The following is a 22,305-nucleotide window of genomic DNA, read 5'->3' as shown; positions in this document are numbered from 1 at the left end:
TGTTTGTGGTTCCAAAATCAGGCAGAAAGTGGACAACAATAGGATTCCTGTCAGAGAAGCAGGAGTGTAACTGCACTTTAATAAAGATGTTGATCCTTATCTCCAGTTTGTCAAAATGTTCCCGGCTGAAGGAATTCTGGAGCAGTTTTCTACAGACAGATGAAATCATACCCAGTGGCTCACTTATGCACAGTAAGAAGCATATCAGTACTCCAGCATGGTGCTAATTTTGTGAAGGCTTGGAGGTCCTTTATTGCAGGGGTTCTCAGGTTCAGTTTTGGAGGTCCCAATGTTCAGATTTTTCATTCCAGCCCAAAGCTTTAAACAAGAAGCAAATGAATGCTCAAACAACATGTTTGATCTTCATTTTAGTCAACACGCTTGGTAAGATTCGCAACCCTCAATTATCTTTTAGTCTTAAGCAGCTGCATTTACAGTTGTAGGTATTTAATATTTGCTTTGTTTTCCATCTGCCAACTAACAATGAGATGCAAATCAGAAGGAGCCAGTAGCTCATCATCTCTATTTATACTTGCATGAGTTTATCCTGAAGTGTCTGTTTGAATAAAATATTTGGAAAGAAATAAAAAATAAAATAGTGAAGGACTGAAAAATACTAATCTGTTCCAGTCCACAAATCATGTGGATGATATATTTGAAAAAGAAATATCTGCAGTTTAAACGTGATAACAAGTTCTGTTATCAGCAAGGATTAAGTTCTCATTAGGCATTTAGGTTGGAAAACAAACCTGCAGCCACTCCAGCCTTCCCTGCTTTACTGAATCGCTTGTTATAATGGCAGGAGCCATAAATTTTGTTCAGTATGTTGAGAATTCCAGTCTATCCGTCAATGAGCTGAAGTACAACTCGCTCACGAGGTTTAGATTGGCCAAGTCAAAGTGCAGACTTAAACCCAATTAAGAGTGCTATATAGTCAGTAGTTGCCACTCTTGAAGCAATCCCAAAACCACAGTAAGAACTAAATGACCTGAAGAATCAGAAAGAAAAATTAAATATATTGTGATAAAGACACAAAAGAGATTAGAAATCTTTGCGGACGAGAAGGCAAGCCCCGTATATTAAAACTAAAATGTGGGTTGAAATGCGTTGAAAAAAGGCAAAAGAAAACGTCATAAAGATGCAAGTTAAAATTAGACTGTTTAAGTTGGTGGAGCTCCCAGTCTTAAAGGTTCCTGGCAGGAAGAGGCGGGTCCAGATGTCATGATCATCAAATTTCCGGTCTGCAGAGAGAGGAGGAGAAAAGGTATTGGTTAACAGGGTCCTCAGGCTTTCTGTTGGGAAATTACAATTATCTGAACCCTTAAACTGTGTTTTATCTTGGTAGAGTAATATATATTGCTCTACTTTCCCCTATTGTATTATTAATATGTAGACTTAGAATGCCTAATCTCACAGACTTACCACTGTATATAACTTATCCCCACCTTCCCTTCAATATCTGTAACCTCAGGCAATTAGATGTAGTAAAAAGACAAGCAGGAGTTAAGTTACACATAAAATAATGTATTACTGATAATATTCATAAATAATAACAAAATGCAAAGTACATTTGAATATTGGCAACCATACAACCTCATAAAATGGTGATGTGTAACTCAGGTGGCACACAGACTTGTAGTTACTTAAAGTGTCTCTAGTTAAGGCATCATTGGTGCTCAGCTTTTAGCCACATGTCTGTCCAAAATGGCTGAAGCTGTGCTCTTCATTGTGTTGTCTTCAGTTCATGGTATGATGGTCTTCTTCAGTTGTTAGCAAGAGAAAGATACTTCTACATCATCACAGGTTAGCAAGAGAGATGCTTCTTCATCATATGTTGGTTAGAGAGAGAGAGAGAATGTGAGGTTATATTTATAGATGTTCTCTCCAACCCCTAGAAACAATAGGATGGTACTTAGAGGCCTCTGAGACAAGCCAATTCGAAACGACCAGACCAATGGGTGAGATAGAACATCTTAACACCTGCCCCAAAACCGTTTGTTAAACATCCTGGCTTCCTTGCAGGGGGGTTAAAAGACTTCAGCAGAGAAATACTCATTAAACTGGTTTAAGACACATCGCCCCAAATCCTGTCGTAAAATTAGTCGTAAACGGGGGTGGTTGGACTTTGGCAAACACGACTACCTCTCACCAAAGTAACACTAAATTTCATTGCTTTGCCTAGATTACAAATAAAGACATACAAAACATTTATCAAGTTATATACAAAATCTCACATCACAACAAACTGCTCCCTGTGCGCTCGCGTGTGGCAATATTAAGCATTCAAGAGAGGGCAAACACATGGGAGCTAAAATGAATTGAAACAAAAAAATGACTGACATTTAGGGTTGCAACTACTGTATATAAGTTATTCCCCAACACCTTCTGTGGGATGGTCTCTGTGACCAATGACACACTTGTATAAATGAACTCTCGCCCACACTTTTGCCACCTGTGACTCTTCTTTCTCCTGTCAACTGAGCTTTTACCACCACTTGACCACCTGACTCCAGGTTCTATTCCTTGATTGATAACACCAAGTCAAAGCTCCACCTAGTGGAGCCTGCTGTCCCTGCAACCCCAAAGAGCCTTTCGTGTAAATTGCACAACCTGAAACAATCAATTTAAGCTTGAAAATCATAGAGTTTGGCAAGGAGGAGTTGGGCAGAATTCCGCAACAACTTTGTGCAAAATAATCAATTACTATACAGGAGAAACCTCATTACAGTTATTGTTGCTTAAGGTGGTGTAGCCAATCATTGGATGTGTGTGCCAAATGTGTTTACAGTCATGGTACTGGATGTTGTATTACTTTTTAAAGAAAATATGTTAAGTTATTAAAATGTTGAGTTATTTATTCACTTGTGGTCCCTTTTTATTTATTAATTATGTTTTTGTTTTTTATACTTAACATTTCTTAGTAACATAGATATTGGTATTTCATGTTGTAGACAGTCATGTTTTCTTGCTTGTATTGAACTGTTGTAAGGTTTCACATACTGAACCCTGCAGCCAGTAAAATTTCAAAAAAAGTAAGTGGATAAAAACAAAGATAGCATTTCCCCATTTCCTCCCCTAAAATATCACATTATCAATAATAGATACTTTCTAGTGTGTTTTTTGTTAAATTGATATTTTATTTATTTATTTTTTATTCCCTGAAGGACAATGACATCTTTGGTGGCATATGAAGATTCAGATTCCGATTCCGAGAATGATGGAAGTGGACCAGAGACCCCAAGATGTTCAAACGTAACCATAAATGGTTGTGAACCTAATTTTTCAGGATGTTCATCTTTGCACAGAGAAGCAGATTGTGTTCAGGATGTATCTAGACATGCAATAAGACATAATCTTAACATAACCTCTAGTGTAAGGACTCAAATAGAGAGTGTGCACAAAGTACAAAATGTCCCGTCATCTTTGCATTCATATCATAATGTTAACCCAGGAACAGGACAAAGGTATGCACAGGTGGAGCACTGTCCTCTGGTTCACAACATTCAGAAACGATCGTTTCAGCTGAAAGATAGTAATTCAAGAGCAGTGAAGCCTTATGTACCTAAAAGATTGAGGGTAGCACCATCTGTGTGTGGCATGGACTTGGGCAACTCTTCTGGAGATGAAGTGAACACTATGGGCGAAGTGGATTCTACCATATTGTCGGAGGATTCTGTAACACTGCGTGCACATCTTGGCACACGATATGCTGCCACTGAAATTCCAAGAGCAGTACTTTTCCAAATGGCAGCACATCAGGGTCCAGTGAATAAGGTCCAGTGGTGTCCTGTGCAGCAGTACAGCCATCTTCTTCTTTCTGCTTCCATGGATCACACTGTAAAGGTAAATGGTGTACCTGAACATCACTCGTTATCTGCATCTCTAAGGGAGAGGGAGGTGACCTTCACACTTTAGTTTGAGCTCTGGGAATGAACATGTGTTACTGTAGAGAAGCATCTAAAAATAAGTTGTTTCTGTTAATAATTGAGGATAGTATGTTTCTGTAGAAGAACTAGAACATTTTTTTTTAGTTGCTGACTTCATCAATATTCTAACCTGTTTATCAAGTTTAGGGTCACAGGAAAGCCTTGTTTGTGTTGCTCACTGGTGTGGCGTGTCCCTAATATTCTGTTAGTCACAAAATCTTACCAGTATGGGTTCCAAGGAGATGTGTGGAGAGAAGTTTGCAAATTTTATTATTTACCATTCGCTGGTTGTCCCTGAGATGTGTCAAAACACTTCTTTATATATAAGTTGCTTAGTAAGAATGTGTTTTAAAGGCACTATATAAAAATATACATCGTTGGTCTGTGTATCTTTAGACCAGTTCATCCACATTGACTTTTATAGATATACATTACATTAGTGTCAGTAAAGATTGTTCACTTTTGTGTTGTACCAGTGTGGTTCTAACCTTCAGTAATATATTTTTAAAATAAAGTAACACTTGTCTTTTGTTAATCAGGTGAATCTACAACAGACAGATATGGAAGGGTCAGTAAATGAAGTGTGCAGAAATGTTACAGAAATGGGTGACACATTGGTGTAGTGATTTTTGCTGCTGTCTTACAGTTCTGGAGTCTCATGTTTCATCCAGGTTTATTGATGACTGCATGGCGTTTGCACATTCCTCCTGTCTCTGCCTACTTTTTATTCAGATACTCAAAATTTTGTCTCACATCCCAAAAACATTTCCGTTAGTTTGTCACCTCCTTTGTGTTGGTAAAATGTATTACCAACATATTAGTGAGAAACATCAGAATAAATGGAACCTAGGAGGGTAAACCCATTTCTTCTTAATATGGACCTTTCAGACACATGATTAGACCTTTGGTATTTCTAGGAAAAAGTGACACTTTGAAACTTATGAACTCCACCTTATTGCAAATAAATAAATAAACATAATGGGACTCCAAACCTTTACCTCCCATGTGACCCTCCCTTTTTTTAAGAATTATAATTTTAACAACTTTTTGGCATGTTTTTAGACATTCTTTTTTCTCACCAGTTCTCAATTAATGCTTTTCATTTATTCCCAAAAGTTTTGATACAATTCAGCATGGTGGTCATTAATACCTTTGAATTTACATTTAGGCAATTTGTTGTGGCATGCTGATTAGCATATGTAAGTAAGAATTGCACTGTACTCTGTGCATAGGACAGTAATGAACCTATAAATCTATACATTCAAATTGAGTTTAGAATAGATAAAACTTTATTAATCCCATGGGGAAATTCAAATGCATACAGCAGCAGAAATATAACAAACAAGAATAAAGACTCACGGGACAGATAATACAGCCAATCAATTAATCGGTAAATAAATAAAAATAAACATAACAAACACATCAGGTGGAAGCTTTGAATTGCCTAATGGCAGTGGGCAGAAAAGACCCCCAGAGGCACTTCTTAGCACACTATGGTGGAATGAGCCAGCAGCTAAAAGCAGGGCTATCTTAACATCACCATAGGCCCCTGGGCAGTGTAGTGCGCCGGGGCCCCTATTTTGATAGCAAAACAAGAACATACATAGGCATCAGAAACATTGTGGGCCCCAATGCCCCTGAAGACCCTGGCCGTGCCCATTTTGCCCATAAGTTAAGACAACTCTGGTTAAAAGTGCTCCAAGAGAGCATTTCCTGCAGGGGATTTTTCATGATGGCATCCAATTTTGCTACCATCCTCTTTTCCACAACAGGTTTCATTGTGTGTAGGGTTTCCCCTGTGATGGAGCAGGCTTTCCTGATAAGTTTGTTCAGATGTTGTGCTTCTTTTTTTGCACAGTTTGCTTCCCCGGGAGACTGCAGTGCAAAAAACATTACATTAGCTATTATGGTCTGGTTTGAAATTGGCCCTGTGTGAGTGTGTATGTGAGCATGGCGTATGATGGACACATGGCTGGTCCAGAATTGCTTCAAACCTTGCTCCCTGCAACCTTTAACTTGATAAGCAGATAAGAAAATGAATGAGAATCATTGTCGACTTTTACCACCAAGTTATTTAAAATAATGTCTTCTTCTTTCTGCTTCCATGGATCACAAAGACACAACTAATGTCTTTGCATCATAAACGGTTGTTCTCTGTGTCTGGGTCAGTTTTAAACCAATCTTTGCACCAGATCCAGAATCCTAAACTTGATACAGTTGTTTGCATATTCCTACAATTGCTCTGGGTCACAGTAAGTGTTGTGGGAACTGAGCTTGAACCTTAATGTTTTATCATTTCAGCATTTTAGCCCAAAGGCACCAGTGTAATTTGAAAAGTGGTTTGGGGGATTGGGGCCTTCTCTAGTAATAACGCCATGCATAATTGACTGACATATAATTTTGGCTTCCCTGATGAATGGAAGAGTGACTATTACAATTAGCTGCCTCATTAACTAAAAGCTCTAGAGTAAATAACAATCATTCTTGTGACAATGTTATGGAACTTAAATTGAATGAATATCAGTGCACATTCCACTTAATTCACTACTGTTGTGATAGTTTTAGGATATGTGGAGCAATTTGGGGAAAAGCGAGTCATCTGATGGCTCCTGAACAATTTTCTCTTTCAAAGGCAGAGAATCATCTGCAATGAAAGGTGTTTGTGTATTGCCACCAGAGGGCACTGTGGAACAACCATTATTTGATTTCCAGAAGAAATGTTCTCTACTCAAAGGCAACATATACACTGAATTTGCTCATATATGCTGTCTATTATCAATAAAGAACTATGTATAAACTGTAATTTTGTTTAACATTACGCTGACGACATTGTCTTTTCTTTTCTCCAAATTGTTCACAATTGACATGAAAACAGACTTTTGGAAACCAGATGTTTTATGCTCTTTTCAAACCATTTAAATATTTATCCTCCATTTGCAGTAATCATGTAGCTGTTAGTTTGATGTGGTTTTTGGCTCATGGTTTCATGATAACAGAATATGGTTAAAAGATAGAGCAGAGTCATCTGGGTGCATTTTTATTAGAGACTTGGTTAAATATTTACAGTTAAGCCCTTCATTAGGAGTGGGGAAACAACTTCAAACACTGCTGGGTCTATGTAGTGCGTCTAATTGGAGAAACTGGGGCAGTTGGTAGAGGCAGCTCTCTTTATTATTATTCTGATCTCTCTTCTGTGCTGCCAGTTTACCTGATGGATTTTATTGCTTGTCTGAAATTGAAATAACGGCATTAAAAATGGAAGAGCTGAGCCGGTTTTGTCAGTGCAGATGTTGTTTAGGAGGCATTACATTAGAAAGATTTTCTTTAGATATGTTTCCAGTGAAAACGAACTGACTGTGGTTAGACTCTTCTGGGTTTTGTGTATTTGGGAATGCTGTTACTATACATTATATCAGTAAATATTCTTTGAGTGGTGCTAAGACGAGTATTTTTTCTTGTTGTTTCTTTCTGTTGAACTCTTCGCTTACTCTTCACACAAATAGTTCAAATGCTGAACTTGCTTTGTCACACACAAGAAATACTGTCTGCTCATTTTGTGTCAGGTGAGCCACACACATTTCCTTAAAATGCTGCCTCTAAAATGTATATTGTACATTTTAGTTTTGTTTTTAAGAATTTCTAAAGGTGTATAAACACAGATTCATTTTTTGCCACTTTTTTGTCTCTTTTTTTAACATGGAATCCAGGAATTTGCCAATAAATCTGTAGTCTTCTCTTCATTGACCAGGATCATTTGGGTTAACACACTGGCTGAGGCTTTAAAAGTCTTTCTTATTTCAAACTATATCTATATTCTGCCTGTCTAATAATGTTTGATTGTAATTTGCATGTGTGTTTTGTCATTGAGTTTTTATTTCACAAAGTACCTTCACTGAAAGTACTAACAGAAGATGCTTTACAAAGCACTGAAGAATAAACTGTGAGCTGGTATAAGTTAACAAGATACAATTATAGTCAACAACATATTAACATGCACAACACAGTCTTTTAAATTATTCTTCTAAGGAAAGTGCTGAACAATAAAACAAATCAAAAAACATAATTTATTAATGCTAAAAACTGGAAAGGTGGGGAAGAAATGCAGATTACATTGCCAGTGGTGTTACTTTTGACTTTAATTTATTAGCGATCAAATGGCTTGTATATATTACATGAATAGAGTGTGGGGTGGTCAGGTGATTGTTTAAGAAATGCTATGGAGATTTCAGAAATATGTAACTCTCAGTTTTGTGGCTGTGCTTTCAGATAATGAAACAGCCTAATCAAAGATGGAATTAAACTTAGGTTAGGGGTAATTAATTCAAAAATGCTTGGACTTAGTTTAAACATATCCTAGGCATACTTTTAGCAGTGCATAGCCAACTGTATACTTTAAGACTTTCTTCTGAATGCATGCTTTCTTGGACACCTTTAAAAAGCAAAACTGCAAACTCGTATGTCTTGAATTCCCTAATGAAGGCCATAAAGTTTAAAATGATTTATCTTCCTGTGTAGTCCTTGCCTTTTGGGTTCTGTCAAGTTAGGATTTAAAACCATATAGCAAAGAGAGAAAAAGATGTGATCTTATAGCAGTAAACGGTTGTTTCAATCAACATGGAGCAAAAGTCCAAAAGAAGTCCAATCTGTATTGTATACATGATGGATCTCACTTAAATGGCATAAACTTCAGTTGGTACTCTCTGTCCTTTTAGATATTATCATAGAGTACCTAATTGCCAACTGCTGCACACGTTTAGCTTCTGTGTGACATTGTGCTCAATGATTCAAGCTCTGAACTTTAAATGTACAGTACAGAATACTGAGTAAAGTGCCTTGTCTCTTAGGGGCTGTCATTTCTCCTTCATGTCACGTCTTTAGCATTGGACACCTTTCAATCGTTTTGATCTGTCTTTTTCTAACATTTGTTAGAGAATGTACTTGCTTATTTCTGTTTATTGCCTGTTCATTCTGTGGTAAAAGATCATAAGAATGTAGAGGTTATTTGACATAAACATTAAACCGCAGTAGTGTGAAGTCATCATACCAGAAGCAGTACTGAAATAAACACATATCCTCATGGTATACCAAAGATACTGAAAAAATAGCATCTCAAAAGTGAATTCAGGAATACATCGTTGATAATTTTTTTTGTTCATTTTTGCCCTTGCATTCTTTCATCAAATCTTTATTAAAGGACACAAAAAACAACATCTTAAAGAAACAGACATCAGTTTTAACAAAGATTCTAATAACAACCCTAATCACCACATGACCACAAACTAGACAGTTTAGAGTTCTTGAATGATGATAAAATGGAAGACTGTATTAAATGACAAGAGAAAGCAACTCTGCTGCAACCCCAGCAAGAAAAAAATCATTGAGAGAGTAAGGTTAGGATGAGGGATATTGGCAAAGGCTGTAGAATCTAAGGACTAACCATGTCATTTCCAACTGTTTGCCAATGTTGGGATCAGGTACTCCATGAATAGTCACCATTTAGAATTTGAAAAGGATCAAATTAAAAAATATACTAATTTTTAGAAAGAAGTTGGTGCGATGGGAGAGTTGGTAGTTTTCTAGCAAGAGGCCAGAGCAAGTTTTGTAGCACATGTCCTTAAGGCAAATAGCCTCTGCTGAATAACGGGTGAAACGAGGTAGGGTCTAGAAGTTGAAAAATATTTAACAAGGAGACGTTGAATTGCAAAGAAATTAGACATGTCAGTCCAAAAATTAGACCCTGAAGGGCAATTGCAAATGTTTGCATACAGGTGTCTAGATTGTTAATGGAACAGAAATGCCTGTTTGGGTTGTAGATCAAATTGCAGCTTTATACTGTATCTTGTGTGGGACACTGTATTTTCAGATGAACAAACTTGAAAAAAAGGAGATATTTTTGAAAAAATAAATTCCGTTGAATAGAGTCAAGGAGAGAGCCCATTGCCACACTGCCTTAATCAATAATGAGCAATAATTTGCCATACACAGCATGTTATATAAAGTTAGCACTGCTTTCTCTGCTTGAGGAAAAAGTAAGCAAGGATTTTTACAGAGGGAAAAAAACAAGAGAATATAAATTTCAAACTCCACTTTAACATAGATCTGAGTTATAAGTAAAAGGAAGAAAGGTTAGAAAAGAAATATTTTAATGGCTGCGATTTTTAAAGTCCAGAATCGTTGTATAGGTTACCAAGTGTGTGAACACCCCAACAGAACTAATAAAAGAATTGGGATTCATTCCAATGCATAGTTGGCAGGTTGTAGAAAATGGGAATAAAAGTATGAAACACTGGACAAGGACCAAATTGCCTCACCACCTTATGCAATATTTCTAAAGAGTATGTTATTGGAGGACACATATCTGAGGATCAAGACCTAAGTTTAACAGTAGAAAAGAGTGGAATAATAAGATCCTGGAGCTTAACTCCTGGATGCACACAGGATGCAGTGTATCAGCCAATTGATACAGCTCAAGGTCTGGTTCAGCTTTGCTTTTAATTAGGTCAGGTTGGGGAGCATGCAATGGTACAGCGCATTGCCACACACCCCACATGACGAAACAGCTCGGGATCCTGGTTCGTCAACCCCGTAGGCAGAAACACGGTCCAGTCCCACCCTCCGGAAAAGACCCTCTATCTGCCACAGCCAGGTGTTACATGGGTGTACCCTTGGCCTGGTCCAGTCACTCTGGTCCTCAACAACGAGGATCGTACAAGCCAGATCACCCTTGGGGAGTCATGCCACAGGCCGTAGTGCCATAACTAATGCTCCCTCACAATTCAGGTAATGTGCCTCATTCGGGACTCCATGAGCAACCGCTCATTCGACACAAAGTCAAAACAGCAGTACCCATGAATTCTCAGAAGAGACACAGTACCAAAAAAGTACAATCTTTGTCTCAGGTTACTGGATAGCGTCCTGTCTCATAACCATATAGCAAGACCGGAAGCATCAGAACTCTGAAGACTTGGACCTTTGTCCTTTTGCATAGATATCGGGAGAACCACACATTCCTTTCCAGTGGCCTCATGACCCCCCATGCTATCCCAATCCATCTACTGACTTCCCTGGAAAAGTCACCAGAGGCATGAATGTCACTGCCATTGTAAGTAAACCTCTCAACAAGGACAACACTCTCTCCGCAGACACACTGCTGATGGCTGTGCCTACGAGGTCATTAAAGGCCTGGATCTGGGTTTTATCTAGGACACTCGCAAGCCCAGACACTCCGACTCCTCGCTCAGTGTCTCGAGACCCCAGATCGGAGCCTCCATTGACTCCGCGAAGATCACAGCATCATCGGCAAAGTCAATATCAGTGAATATTTCTTGGCCAACAGATACCCCACAGCCACTGGATCCCACTACCTTGCCCAACACCCAGTCCATTCAAGCATTGAACAGAGTAGGAACAAGAACAAACCCCTAAAGAACACCAGAATCAACTGGGAAAAGTGTGGAGATTCTGCCTTCACTCTGCACAGCACTCACAGTACCAGCGTACAGGCCGGCCATGATATCCAGCAACCTCGAGGGGATCCTGTGAAGTCTCAGGATGTCCCACAGGGCAGCTCGAAAGCTTTATGAAAATCGACAAAGGCTGCTAAAACCTCTGCCGATATTCATGTTTGTGCTCCACGAGAACCCTCAGTGCCAGGTGGTATTTAATTAGTATGGAACTTTTAAAAGCAGTTTTTTATTTATTTTATAAGAAGGTAGATAAAAGTGACCTAAAATAAAGCCAGGACACAACTGGATAAGAAAGGGGAAGCATCTTTAGGTGGGGATGAATATCAATTTTTCCATTAAGCAAACTTGATGTGAATAACAGACACTTCGACAACCATGATGTCATTGAATCTTCCACACTGTTGAGAGTTCAACAATAGGTTCAGTAAAAGTATCTTACAGAAGGGAGAGATACCTATACTTAAATACTTCACTGATTTAGTTAAAAGAGTAGAGGGGGGTGGGTGGGGAAACAATATTTACAGAAAAGATTTACGTGTAGGAAAGCTGATTTTAATGAGTTTGTCTTATATCCAGAGAGACACTTGTAGGAGTCATATAATTAAGGACTATTAGGGAGAGCTGTAGGGGCAGTTCTGTGGTAGATGTAAAAGATGGTAAGAACAACTGCCACTGGTGAAGAATAAAATGTCTTGGTCAGATTAATGAAATTTGCACCAAATCTCTTGGAGTACATAATTTTTTACAAGAATTTCCAAGTTATTTGATAAAAAGCCTTGTTTGTGTCTCAGACAATTATCTATTTGCCTGTAATGCAAGTGTAAGGCATTGAAGATTGTTTTGCCTAGTTTATGGTATGGTGTTTTTTTTTTCTTACCCATTTATTATTGCTTTTTATCATTATTGTATTAACATCAAGAAAATATTAGTATTCAATTCCTGATATATTAATTTTGTTTTGATGTGTTAATATTTTAATTTTATTTTATTTTTTGTTATTGTTCATGTTTGTCAGTGGTTGCAACCATATAGTGCCCACAGACACACACATTGCCAAGCAAAGTTTGCATTCACTTCTGCAGTAAGTAACGTGACACTGGCACTTTAAATAAAGGCAACACACACAGCAGTGTTTGAATAGGGAAAAAAAAACTTCATGAGAGCATAGCACTCAAGCAATGAAAAGAAATTACTTAAAAAAATTATTCCGGCGTTGAATGTCATTTTTTGTTTTTTCAGCTTCAAGCTTGTAACACTAGTCCCGCATATCAAATCCTGTGTCCCTGTGTATTCTCCTGCTCAGTCCAAAATAAAAGGCCTTTGAAACCACTGCTGCTAAAAAACAAATCTTTTCCTTGGGACTTATGCTACCGAACATGTTAAGGGGTGTCTACAAATGTAACCACAAAGCCTTAAGTTTTATCTCTCCATCTGCATGCCGTTGATGGTTTCTGATGAAATAGATCTCTCTATTATAAAAAAAAAATCTTGGAAGGAGATGAGATGTGATTTTCTCAGAAGGACAGTTACACGTCCCACAAGACGAGACGCGGTACACACACAGAGCAGGTTAGAGATAATGGAAGTATGAAAATTCGAAAGTCTCAAAAAATGGATAGTAAAGATCACATTAGCGCAAACAAATGGAAATTCTTACTCGTTGAAATAATGTAACAGCGAAAAGAGATCGAATATATTGTTTGGATTGAAACTTTAAGTCGGAGACTTGTAAATCGTCTAATTCGTGGTGCCAGCAAGAATTAAAAGATTCCATAAACATTGGTGCGGTATGAAGATTCTTTCAAGTCACGCCATACTTACAACCTTTGGAAGCAAGTACCACGAGACGGTGACTTTTGCCATTAGATTCTTTCAAGTCATGCCCTACTTACAACCATTTTCAAACAAGACCACGGTCATCTAACCTCAGTCGTGTGAATGCTTTTGGCAGACGCACTTCCTGTGCCCTCAGCTCTTATAAATTTTATCAGGACAATAATTTTATACGATCTAGATGACACGTCAGTGACTAAGCAAGAAGAAAAAGCATGGGAAAAAGTCATTTTATTTATTAGAGAGAAAGAAATGATATTCATTCATAGGCAGTTATACGTTGCATTGTCACGATGTAAGTCCAAACACGGAATCAAAATTCAATGTGATCTTGAAGAAAAGTTTATTCCAAATATTGTTTTTACTAAAGTTTTAAAGTAAAAGTTAAAATAATGCATATACTGTATAACAATTCCCATGAAAATAACAATCTCTTTAAATTGTATATCTGGTTAACCAAACCCGGGGCTGGGCAAGCGAACCGAGCAGGGGGTGGAGCCTCCTAGTTTCTAAAAATAATGTGCTTAACCAGAGCTTAATTTTCATCTTGTGAATGAGTGTGAGAAACATGAATTTTGTTTAAAAATCTCATACAGTTTAATTTAATAAAAAGGAAAAACTGTGCTGTTCTCGCAAGGCTGCTGATTTTGATAATTCAATTCCATTATAGTGCATGTTCATGAATAAAAATTTATATTTCATACTGTGATAGTGTGATAATGTGATGAATCCATTAGCCATGAATGTTCATCATGTTGCTGTCTGTTTGTTAGCAAAGATAACAAGTCAGGCTGAATGAGGAACCTGCAGGTGATAGTGAGATGGATCACTGGCTAATAATAATCCCCTTAACGCACCTAAATTAATACCACACATACATTTTCTAACTTTGTCTCCAAATGCCTTTAGAAATTCTACTGTGGTATAATCAGATCTTTATGTCTATCCAATATTTGGCTATCACTCAATCAATCTTAAATTTTTTATAGTGTTATTAAGACCATGCATCCTCAGAAAATGTTTAATATTTTCGTTATTTGAAATTTGTGTCTTTGGTTCATGATGAATATTCGTATAGTATATCCTGTACTCACCTTTTCTTCTTGCAGTGTACATTTACCTTCTTTGGGTTCTTCTTTTTTCTGCGTGCTTTAGAGTGGTACTGGTGCTTTAGCAACACTTCATTGTAAGTAAGCTTACAAGGAAAATTCAGATTAAGCAGAAATTAACATATTTCTTAAAGATGTATATTATTACAATGCAAATCATAACAACGTACTAAGGACTGTGACATATTAAATGGTGCTCCATTCTTTTTGAATTAAAGAAGAGGCTAAGCACAATTAAGAATTCCATTGTATTTGTGGCATTTGGTAAACAATACAGAAACACAAACATGTTCAGTCACATGTAGCTGTTCTGTTGTTTTCACTGCATTTAAAATTGAATGTGAACAACAAGGAAAAATGATGATAAAAATGTGATGAATAACCAGGACCCTTGACTTAAATGGTGTAGCTTAAACTGTGTAAAGTATACATTAAGTAGGTAGACATGTTGAGGCTTTGAATAAAAGTAACAACTTTTCTATTTGCCATGTTTCAATGCCTTGGGCTTCTGCAAGATGTTTTAGTGGGACAAAATGATGGTTTAGGACAAAGAGGGCTGCTTGCGGTGCCAAATGGGCCAAAAAATGTGTTTTACTTTCAACAAAAATCCAGTAAAGGCCGAAACTCAATCAATTCTTAGCATTTTCTTAGCAGTTAAAAGCCTTTTCCATTGAACATTAGAGAAGTATAGTCTCTGGCTCGGGTCAGCGCAGAAGCCTTTTGAACATCTAAAATAAGATGCCATCTTCTGGGAGCAGTCTCCTTTAATATGGTGTGAACTGGAAGGGGAGGGGCTTCTTTCATTTTGGTGCCCTCACTGGGTAGTTTGACAAACCTGTGAGGAAAGAAGGAGACAAGACTGTTGGCTGCAGCGCCCTCTGTCATCCCAAGGTGGTATTACTTCAGGCAGATTTGGAAGATGGCCCTCTGGTGCGCATGTGTGACAATATACAGAATCAAAGTATGGCTGATGATATTCATACAGTGTACTTGAAAACTTCTGAATGCATGAAATACTTGATTTCAAGCCTTTTGAATTGGTACAGGACAGCTTCACACAAGGCTCTAACACCGTGTATACTGTAACTGGCAGCACAACTCACTATGTCAGTGAAAACGTGTAAAGAAGCATATTCTGTATGAAACCATGGTTTGTTTCCCTCAAAACACTAGAGAGCTCACATCCCAACTAATTACCTAAGCATCTTCTAGAAAAGCAGTGTATTACTTTAAGATTTTCAGGCAGCTTAGTGGTGCAGATACAGCAGGAGTTGGTAGAGAAGCTCTAGTATTTGTCTCTGGCTAACCCCTGATAATAGAAATGGTCATAAGTGATCCTGGTGGGGGATTAAAATAACTTCATAGCCAGTCTTTAATTGAGTCAAAAGGAGTGAAACAATAAGTGTTGAGTTGATGGGAGTAAATTCAACCAATTTGAGAGAGAATGTACAAAGTAGGGTTGGTTGTGAATGGACACAGTACGGCTACAACACTAATATATAGGAACACCAGGGTTGTATTAGGAAAACCCAGAGTGGCTTCAGATGTATATTATTTATGTAAGTTTGAATTTTGATTTATGTATATTCACTCATTTTAAATAATAGTTTCCTAATAAGCATTTTTAGGCTGTTAGTGTGGTAGTATTGTATCGTTTCAGAAGCGTCACAAGAACACCTCTACAACTATTAGTGGTTGCAACCTAGTTTAAGACATTTAAATGATATCCTTTTTAGTTAATCTACATTTCTAATGTGTTCATTCCTCATGAAATGAGGAAACTCTCAGAAACAAAGCTGACTAAATGAAGCCGTTATTTCTGCAGAATCCTATTATAATAAATAACATTAGTTGTAATGGGCTTCTAAGGAAGTAATAACATTAATGCATTACCAATAAAATGTTTCATTACATAATGCCCTTTACTGACATAATAAAAATAAGTATATTACATATATAGATTGTATTCTCTAATAATTGTAGTAATACTATTAATAATGAACTGTATTTTGAATCATTAATAGTAATGGGAAGAGGTTGACTGGGAGAGGTGACAGTTAAATAAAACAGAAATGTTTTGCTATTAATCTGAAATAGAATCACTAGGGAATTGCAGTCTTTAGCACAAAGGAAAAGTCTTGAGGGCTCAAAGTCAATTACACATTAGTTTGTAATAAGTGGACCAAAAATCCTTCTGTACCTAATGCCATTGTATCCTAATAGTTTAAAAGTGTTAAAGCAAAGCAACATTTATTACGTACACATTTGCTCGCTTGATAGAATACCCATTTACGAGTCGCTTGCACATTGTGCTTTTGGGATTGAGGATTCTGCCCACTGTGAATTAGCAGTGGAATCCAGGAAATGTGTGGTGAGACCTGTAAAGTTTACAGTGGTGTATATTGAGGGCTATATTAGTTTACTCAGAAATCAATACCTGACCGTTATAAAAATGTTGGGATTTTGTGGTTCAATACACCGCAGAGGGAATTATATTGGTTTTCGCTTACCAGTATTTAAGTTTTTGATCAGCTATATACTATACAGATTCATGCATGTTTCAGTATTGATTGACACACCTTTTTCCCAACTTTTCACTGTTCTTATTGTTGCAGAAGATGAAGCAAGGACTCTTTTAGGATAATTAGAAATTTGTGAATGATTTAATGACTACATGGCAGTGCAGGAGAGACCTGAGCAATGTGGCTTAGCTAAGGTCTGCTGAAGTTAACAGTTGAATTACCTTTAGCCTTTGGTGTGAATATTTGAACCAGGGGCCAATACTAACATTGGAGGAAATATATTTAGAACATCTTAAGAAATTATTCTCTCTTGAGATTGAATTAATGTATTAGAAAATAATACGAAAATCACTATTTCAGTGTGTGATGTTGTGTTGTAGCACAGCATAAACTGAATTGCCGAAAAATGTAAAGAAAAAAAAAAAAACCTGTTCCTTTCCATGTTTTGCACTAATCTGCTTCAAAAAGATGAGAAAATCTGTACACCAATTCTTTTCTAACTTACATTGGATTGTTTTGTAATTACATTGTGGAGCACATAGCACTTGTATCCCACTCCAAAGGATCTAGTCATTTGGCACAATTGCCAGGGTAATGATAAACCAAAAGGCTAAGGTAACTTTGAAAGTATTTTCTATTTAACATTATGAATATTAGGAAATTTCAATATTAGGTTAATAGTTTCTCCCTTTGGGAATCTCTTTAGGAAGCATTAAAATGAAATGGCACAGAAAAATTGTCAAGGTGATGTTTGAATAAGTTGTTTTATCTTTTTTTTTCTGATCAGAGATGATGACTAAGGAAGTCTCTGAGATTCTGGATATAGGAGGAACATAATAATAAACCTTGGCCCAGGATATATTTACATCCCAGTGTTTCTGTGCTATATCTGATTTATGAGTTTGCTTGAGAGGTCAGGTTTCAGAAAGGTTTTGCCAGACTAGCAGCCAAGTACTGCAATGCAGGATAAACATTTGTTTTCTTCCTGAGGTTAATTCATCCCCTATCTCTTGTTCTGTTGACCAGTGCCAAACATGCAGTGGAAACCAATGGTAGGATATTAATATACTTTTTCACCTCAGTCATTTCTGTTTGTATCCAAAATGATGTCTCTTCTAGGTAAGTAAAAGTAAACATATATTTATAAAGCGCCTATCATAGACAAAAGTCACAAAGCACACATTCAGTTAAACCTAGAATAAACTGAAATGCAAAGCAAAATACAAAATACTGAGAATATATGAACACCCACAGATGGCAGCGCTACTCAAATGCCTGTCTGAACAGATGCGTCTTAGGTTGACACTTAAACAGTTCAATAGATACTGCAGATCTAAATGTCAGTGGTCTGTCAAGTCAGTTCTATAACCTTGGAGCAGTGGCTTGAAATCTGCGATCCCCACGTGTCTTTAATCTGGTACGAGGAACTGAAAGGAGACCTAACTGAGCAGCTTCCAGTGCATGGCCTAAGGTGTAGTGCTAAAGGAGGTTTGTGATATACAGTATTGTGGAGCTTGACCCTGCAGAGCTCTGTAAGTAAGTAGCACAACTTTGAACTGGATCCTAAATTCCACTGGGATCCAATGTAGAGAGTGTGAAATTGGGGAAATGTGTTCTTGAGTGAATATGAGCGTGTTTAATTCTGGGTGATTTTTTTGTAGAGAAGCATGTTGTTAAACTAGTCAGCAATATTATGCTAGGAAATTATGCTAGGGGTCTTCTGCCAGAAATGAATCCTGCTTAACCAATAATGCCTAAGCAACATTAAGAGTCAAGCACTCAAACAAATATGCAGTTTAACTCTCAAATATGAATCCACCTTTAGTTCACGTTTGTAGATATAGGTTAACTTTAGCTGGTTTTGAGGTAGATTAGGTTATATCTTGCTATGATCCACACAATTGTCTGATAACTGTTTTAAAGTCCTCTCAGAATCACCACCTCATTAATTATAGTATAATTAATTGTGTCTTCTGTCATGCTAGTCTCCTTTTGAAGCTATGCATTTATATGTCAGTGCTACGTCTCAACTACTTTGCCTCATAACATACAGTATGTAGTTTTTACTGAGTGAAGCATAACCTTTGACAGAAAAAAGACACCAAAAATGCTTTCATTCTCAAAAATTCAAAGAAAAAAGTGGGAGTACAAAGCTCTGAATGGTGAGATACTGGAAATAGTAATTTAATAAACAGATTGCACTGTATTTATAAAGAATTCGATTACATTACAAGTGTCCCCCAAGTTCTAAACACTTTATGAAAGTGTGATGTAAAAAAGTTTTTTTTTTGATACATTTTTATTTTATGAACCATAATGAGGCAGAATTTTTGCTGTTATGAAGACCGAGTGTTTTCAAAAGCACTCCATTATTGGTAACACTTAATCATCTTGGCAATCATTCCCAGTATCCTTTGGTGCAGCCAACAGAATTGGGAAGAAATGGTTGTTGATGTTGCCCAGTCACAATCTCACCTTCTCACAGTCTGTCATTCTCATAGCTGATGCCATTTTTGATAGGCTATGGTTCATTCAGCTAGTTACATTTGTTTCTCACATGTTGTTTTGAATTAACTTGAGCAGTATAGCTCCAACAAATTGTGAAAGAGATGGAAAAACCTGTTCCTTAAATGTGAAGCCTTATTTTCATTTCCATTAAATCAGTTTTGTCAAGTTTTATCAATGTTCATGTGTTTTCTTGTTATTTGAATAAAAATGAGGATAATTTCTTGGGACTAGGTGAGAGCAACAGGGGCAGGTCTCTGGCAGTTTCACCCCCATCCCCAAACCCCAAACCACCCATCCCATCAACATGTGTCTAGTTTCACTCTGAATTCAGATGGTACAATTGCACCATGTCTGTGTTGTTTGTTGGTTTATCGGTGGCTAGGGATATAATTTCAGCGTGACATCATCAAACTTTGGATATTCTCAGCCAACATATGATCAGGGCATGCAGCAGTTACAGGTGACAGAAATATCTGTTTTAGAGATTCATAACATTCGTTCCACTCTGGTGAAGGCTTTTTTGTTGCTTCTCCATGTTATTTGGAGGAGAGTATTTTCCTACTGTGATCACAGCTTGCTTTCAAGGTCTTGACTTTTCCTGTGCTGGGCCTCAGAATATGTTGGATAAAATTCTCTGGAAGTGCCATGTGTCTAAAGATACTGGAACCTCATATTGCATATTTTTATAATAGTAAATGTTTAATTGCAGATCAGGTACCGTATATACTCATGTTTAAGTTCTACCGCGGATAAGTCGGGGCTTGATTTTACCATATAATTTCCAGTATTTTATAATGTCGGTCATATAATTCGAATATGGAAAACTCACGCTATTGGTACAAGAGTTTATGATATGCTAACATCCACCTGAGAGACTTTTTACTCGTATACCACGTGCCCTCGTGTAAGACGCACACCCTAATTTTTACAAAGAAAATCGCGAAAATTGTTTTGCCCCATGCACAACGCGCGTTGTGATTGTATAAGAAGCGGAGAGAGAGAGAGAGCGAGCCCAAGCAGAAGAAGTAAACATTACAGAATTACATTTCCTCATGTATGACACGCACCTGATTTTCTAATACTAATTTTCGGGAAAAAATGTGTGCGTGGTACACGTGTAAATACGGTAACCACAGAGCATACTGCCTTTTTTTCTATGTATTGCGCCTACGTGACCACACAGTAATACCCAAATTATTCTGAAGTATTGTTTGCACTGTTTTGTGTTTAATTGTATCTCACACCCGCATACACCTTTATCATAAGAGCATCCCTTATCTACGATGGAACGTTCAATCAGAAGAAAATATGAAGCTGGTTTTAAATGAAAAGTCATTGAAATGGCGAAAGAAGTTGGTAACTGCGCTCCTGCAACAAAATTCGATTTGTCTGAGAAACTGGTGCGAGGTTGGTTGAAGCAAGAAAATGTTAAAAAAAAAAAAAAAATTTAAGTGTTGCATTTTTGAACGGGTGTGTAAGTAACGGTCTGATTTTATGATCGATTTTTCATGTTTCAAGACCCAACTTATACGCAAGTATATATGGTATATTGGCTAAGCACTTCCAAATGATGGCATTATAAAGACAGACCTTTTCATCTAGTCTTCACTGAATAAACATTCTCAGTAATTTTCCTTTTAAGACATTTTGACAGAGACATTTTTACTACCTAAATTGCACCCTAAGTTTTGAATGTTACTTCTTGGCTAACAAGCAAACAAAGCATGATTGGGCACAAGCACTTTTTTATTTTCGTGAGAAAAAATGTTCATTTCAATGATACAGATTGCTCATTTCAAGTAAAAATATTGCTCGGATTGCTTCAGTGCAACTTAGACTTGATGATTCCTTACTTTGCATACCACAGATGCAGATTTTACAGGTCTGAACTGTTGTGGAATGCAAGACTTGTTTGTGTTGGTAGGGTCATTGTTACAGGGAGGTTCAGTCCAAATGCTATTTGCTGTTCAGGATTTTGGCTCTAGGTCCAATCTGTTTGATGACCCCTACCCAGTTGCATGAAATTGATTCTAAAGAGAAGATTCTTCAGTTTACACTTGAGCTGACAGCAAATCCACTTTGTAAAGACAGCTGCCTGGATTCTCTCCTCATCCCTTACCATATGCTAGGTAGCCTGCCAAAATCTACAGTTCATTTCATACAGCCAGTAAATAAATAGCACAGAAAACCTTGCTCAGAGTAAGATATCCAGCAGCAATTAAGGCCAAGTAAATAATTATTGTAGTTTACAGGAAAACTTTTTTTTAGCATATTTTCCTTTACTATTTCATTGATTTATATCAAGAAACGGCAAACAAAAGGGAGGACCTATCTAACCTGCATATTATTTAGAGTCCAGGGAAGCATCATCAGGGTACCTGAGGGAATCCATCCTGGTTGGAGTACCCATGATGTTTTGCTTTAAATGTAGGAAAATTGAAAATTGCATGATGCTTCATAGATTCATCTAGACCTAGGTTAAAATCACATTCAACATAAGTCTTCTAACATGTTGTGTCCTATTTTAAAATGCACAGTGTTGCAGAACTACCATCATGACGGTGATGCTCTACATTTGATGCTTCCAATTCTAGAATGTCCTACCAGCTGTTTTATTACAACATTTATTTAGATAGTATATTTTCATACAAAGGTGTTGCTCAAAGAGCCTTGCAAAAAAAAAAGAACAAGGCAGTAAGAATAGTAAAAGTAAAAGAAAATAACATTAAAAATTGTCTAGAATGACAGATATACTGTCTCTATGTCTAGATAGCCAGGGAGAAGAGGAAAATAAAATCTCCTGCGGGCATGAATTCTGGGTAAAATACATATCTAGGGGTTTCAAGGCCAAATGAGTCATTAATGTGTACATGTGATAATATACAGTATTTCTGCTGGTCTCATCATAGGTAGATGATCTTCATCACTTCTAGCCTCAAAT

The 22,305-nt window shown here is 37.1% G+C and overlaps 1 protein-coding gene across 4 annotated transcripts in view; it reads left to right on the top strand.

The window, feature by feature from the left end:
• Nucleotides 1–22,305, top strand: part of wdr25 (WD repeat domain 25) — a 179,276-nt gene that overhangs the window by 7,200 nt on the left and 149,771 nt on the right. For all 4 annotated transcript variants that reach the window (XM_039742195.1, XM_039742194.1, XM_039742196.1 and 1 more), the window contains exon 2: nucleotides 3,165–3,843. In XM_039742195.1, coding sequence (XP_039598129.1) covers nucleotides 3,169–3,843 — 675 coding nt within the window. In that variant the 5' untranslated portion in view covers nucleotides 3,165–3,168. The remainder of the gene's footprint in view (nucleotides 1–3,164; nucleotides 3,844–22,305) is intronic.

Source organism: Polypterus senegalus, chromosome 18 (genome assembly GCF_016835505.1).
Source record: "Polypterus senegalus isolate Bchr_013 chromosome 18, ASM1683550v1, whole genome shotgun sequence".
NCBI classification, from domain to species: Eukaryota; Metazoa; Chordata; class Cladistia; order Polypteriformes; family Polypteridae; genus Polypterus; species Polypterus senegalus.
The sequence above is the reverse complement of the archived record's forward strand: the minus strand, read 5'-3'. Positions and strand labels throughout refer to the sequence as shown.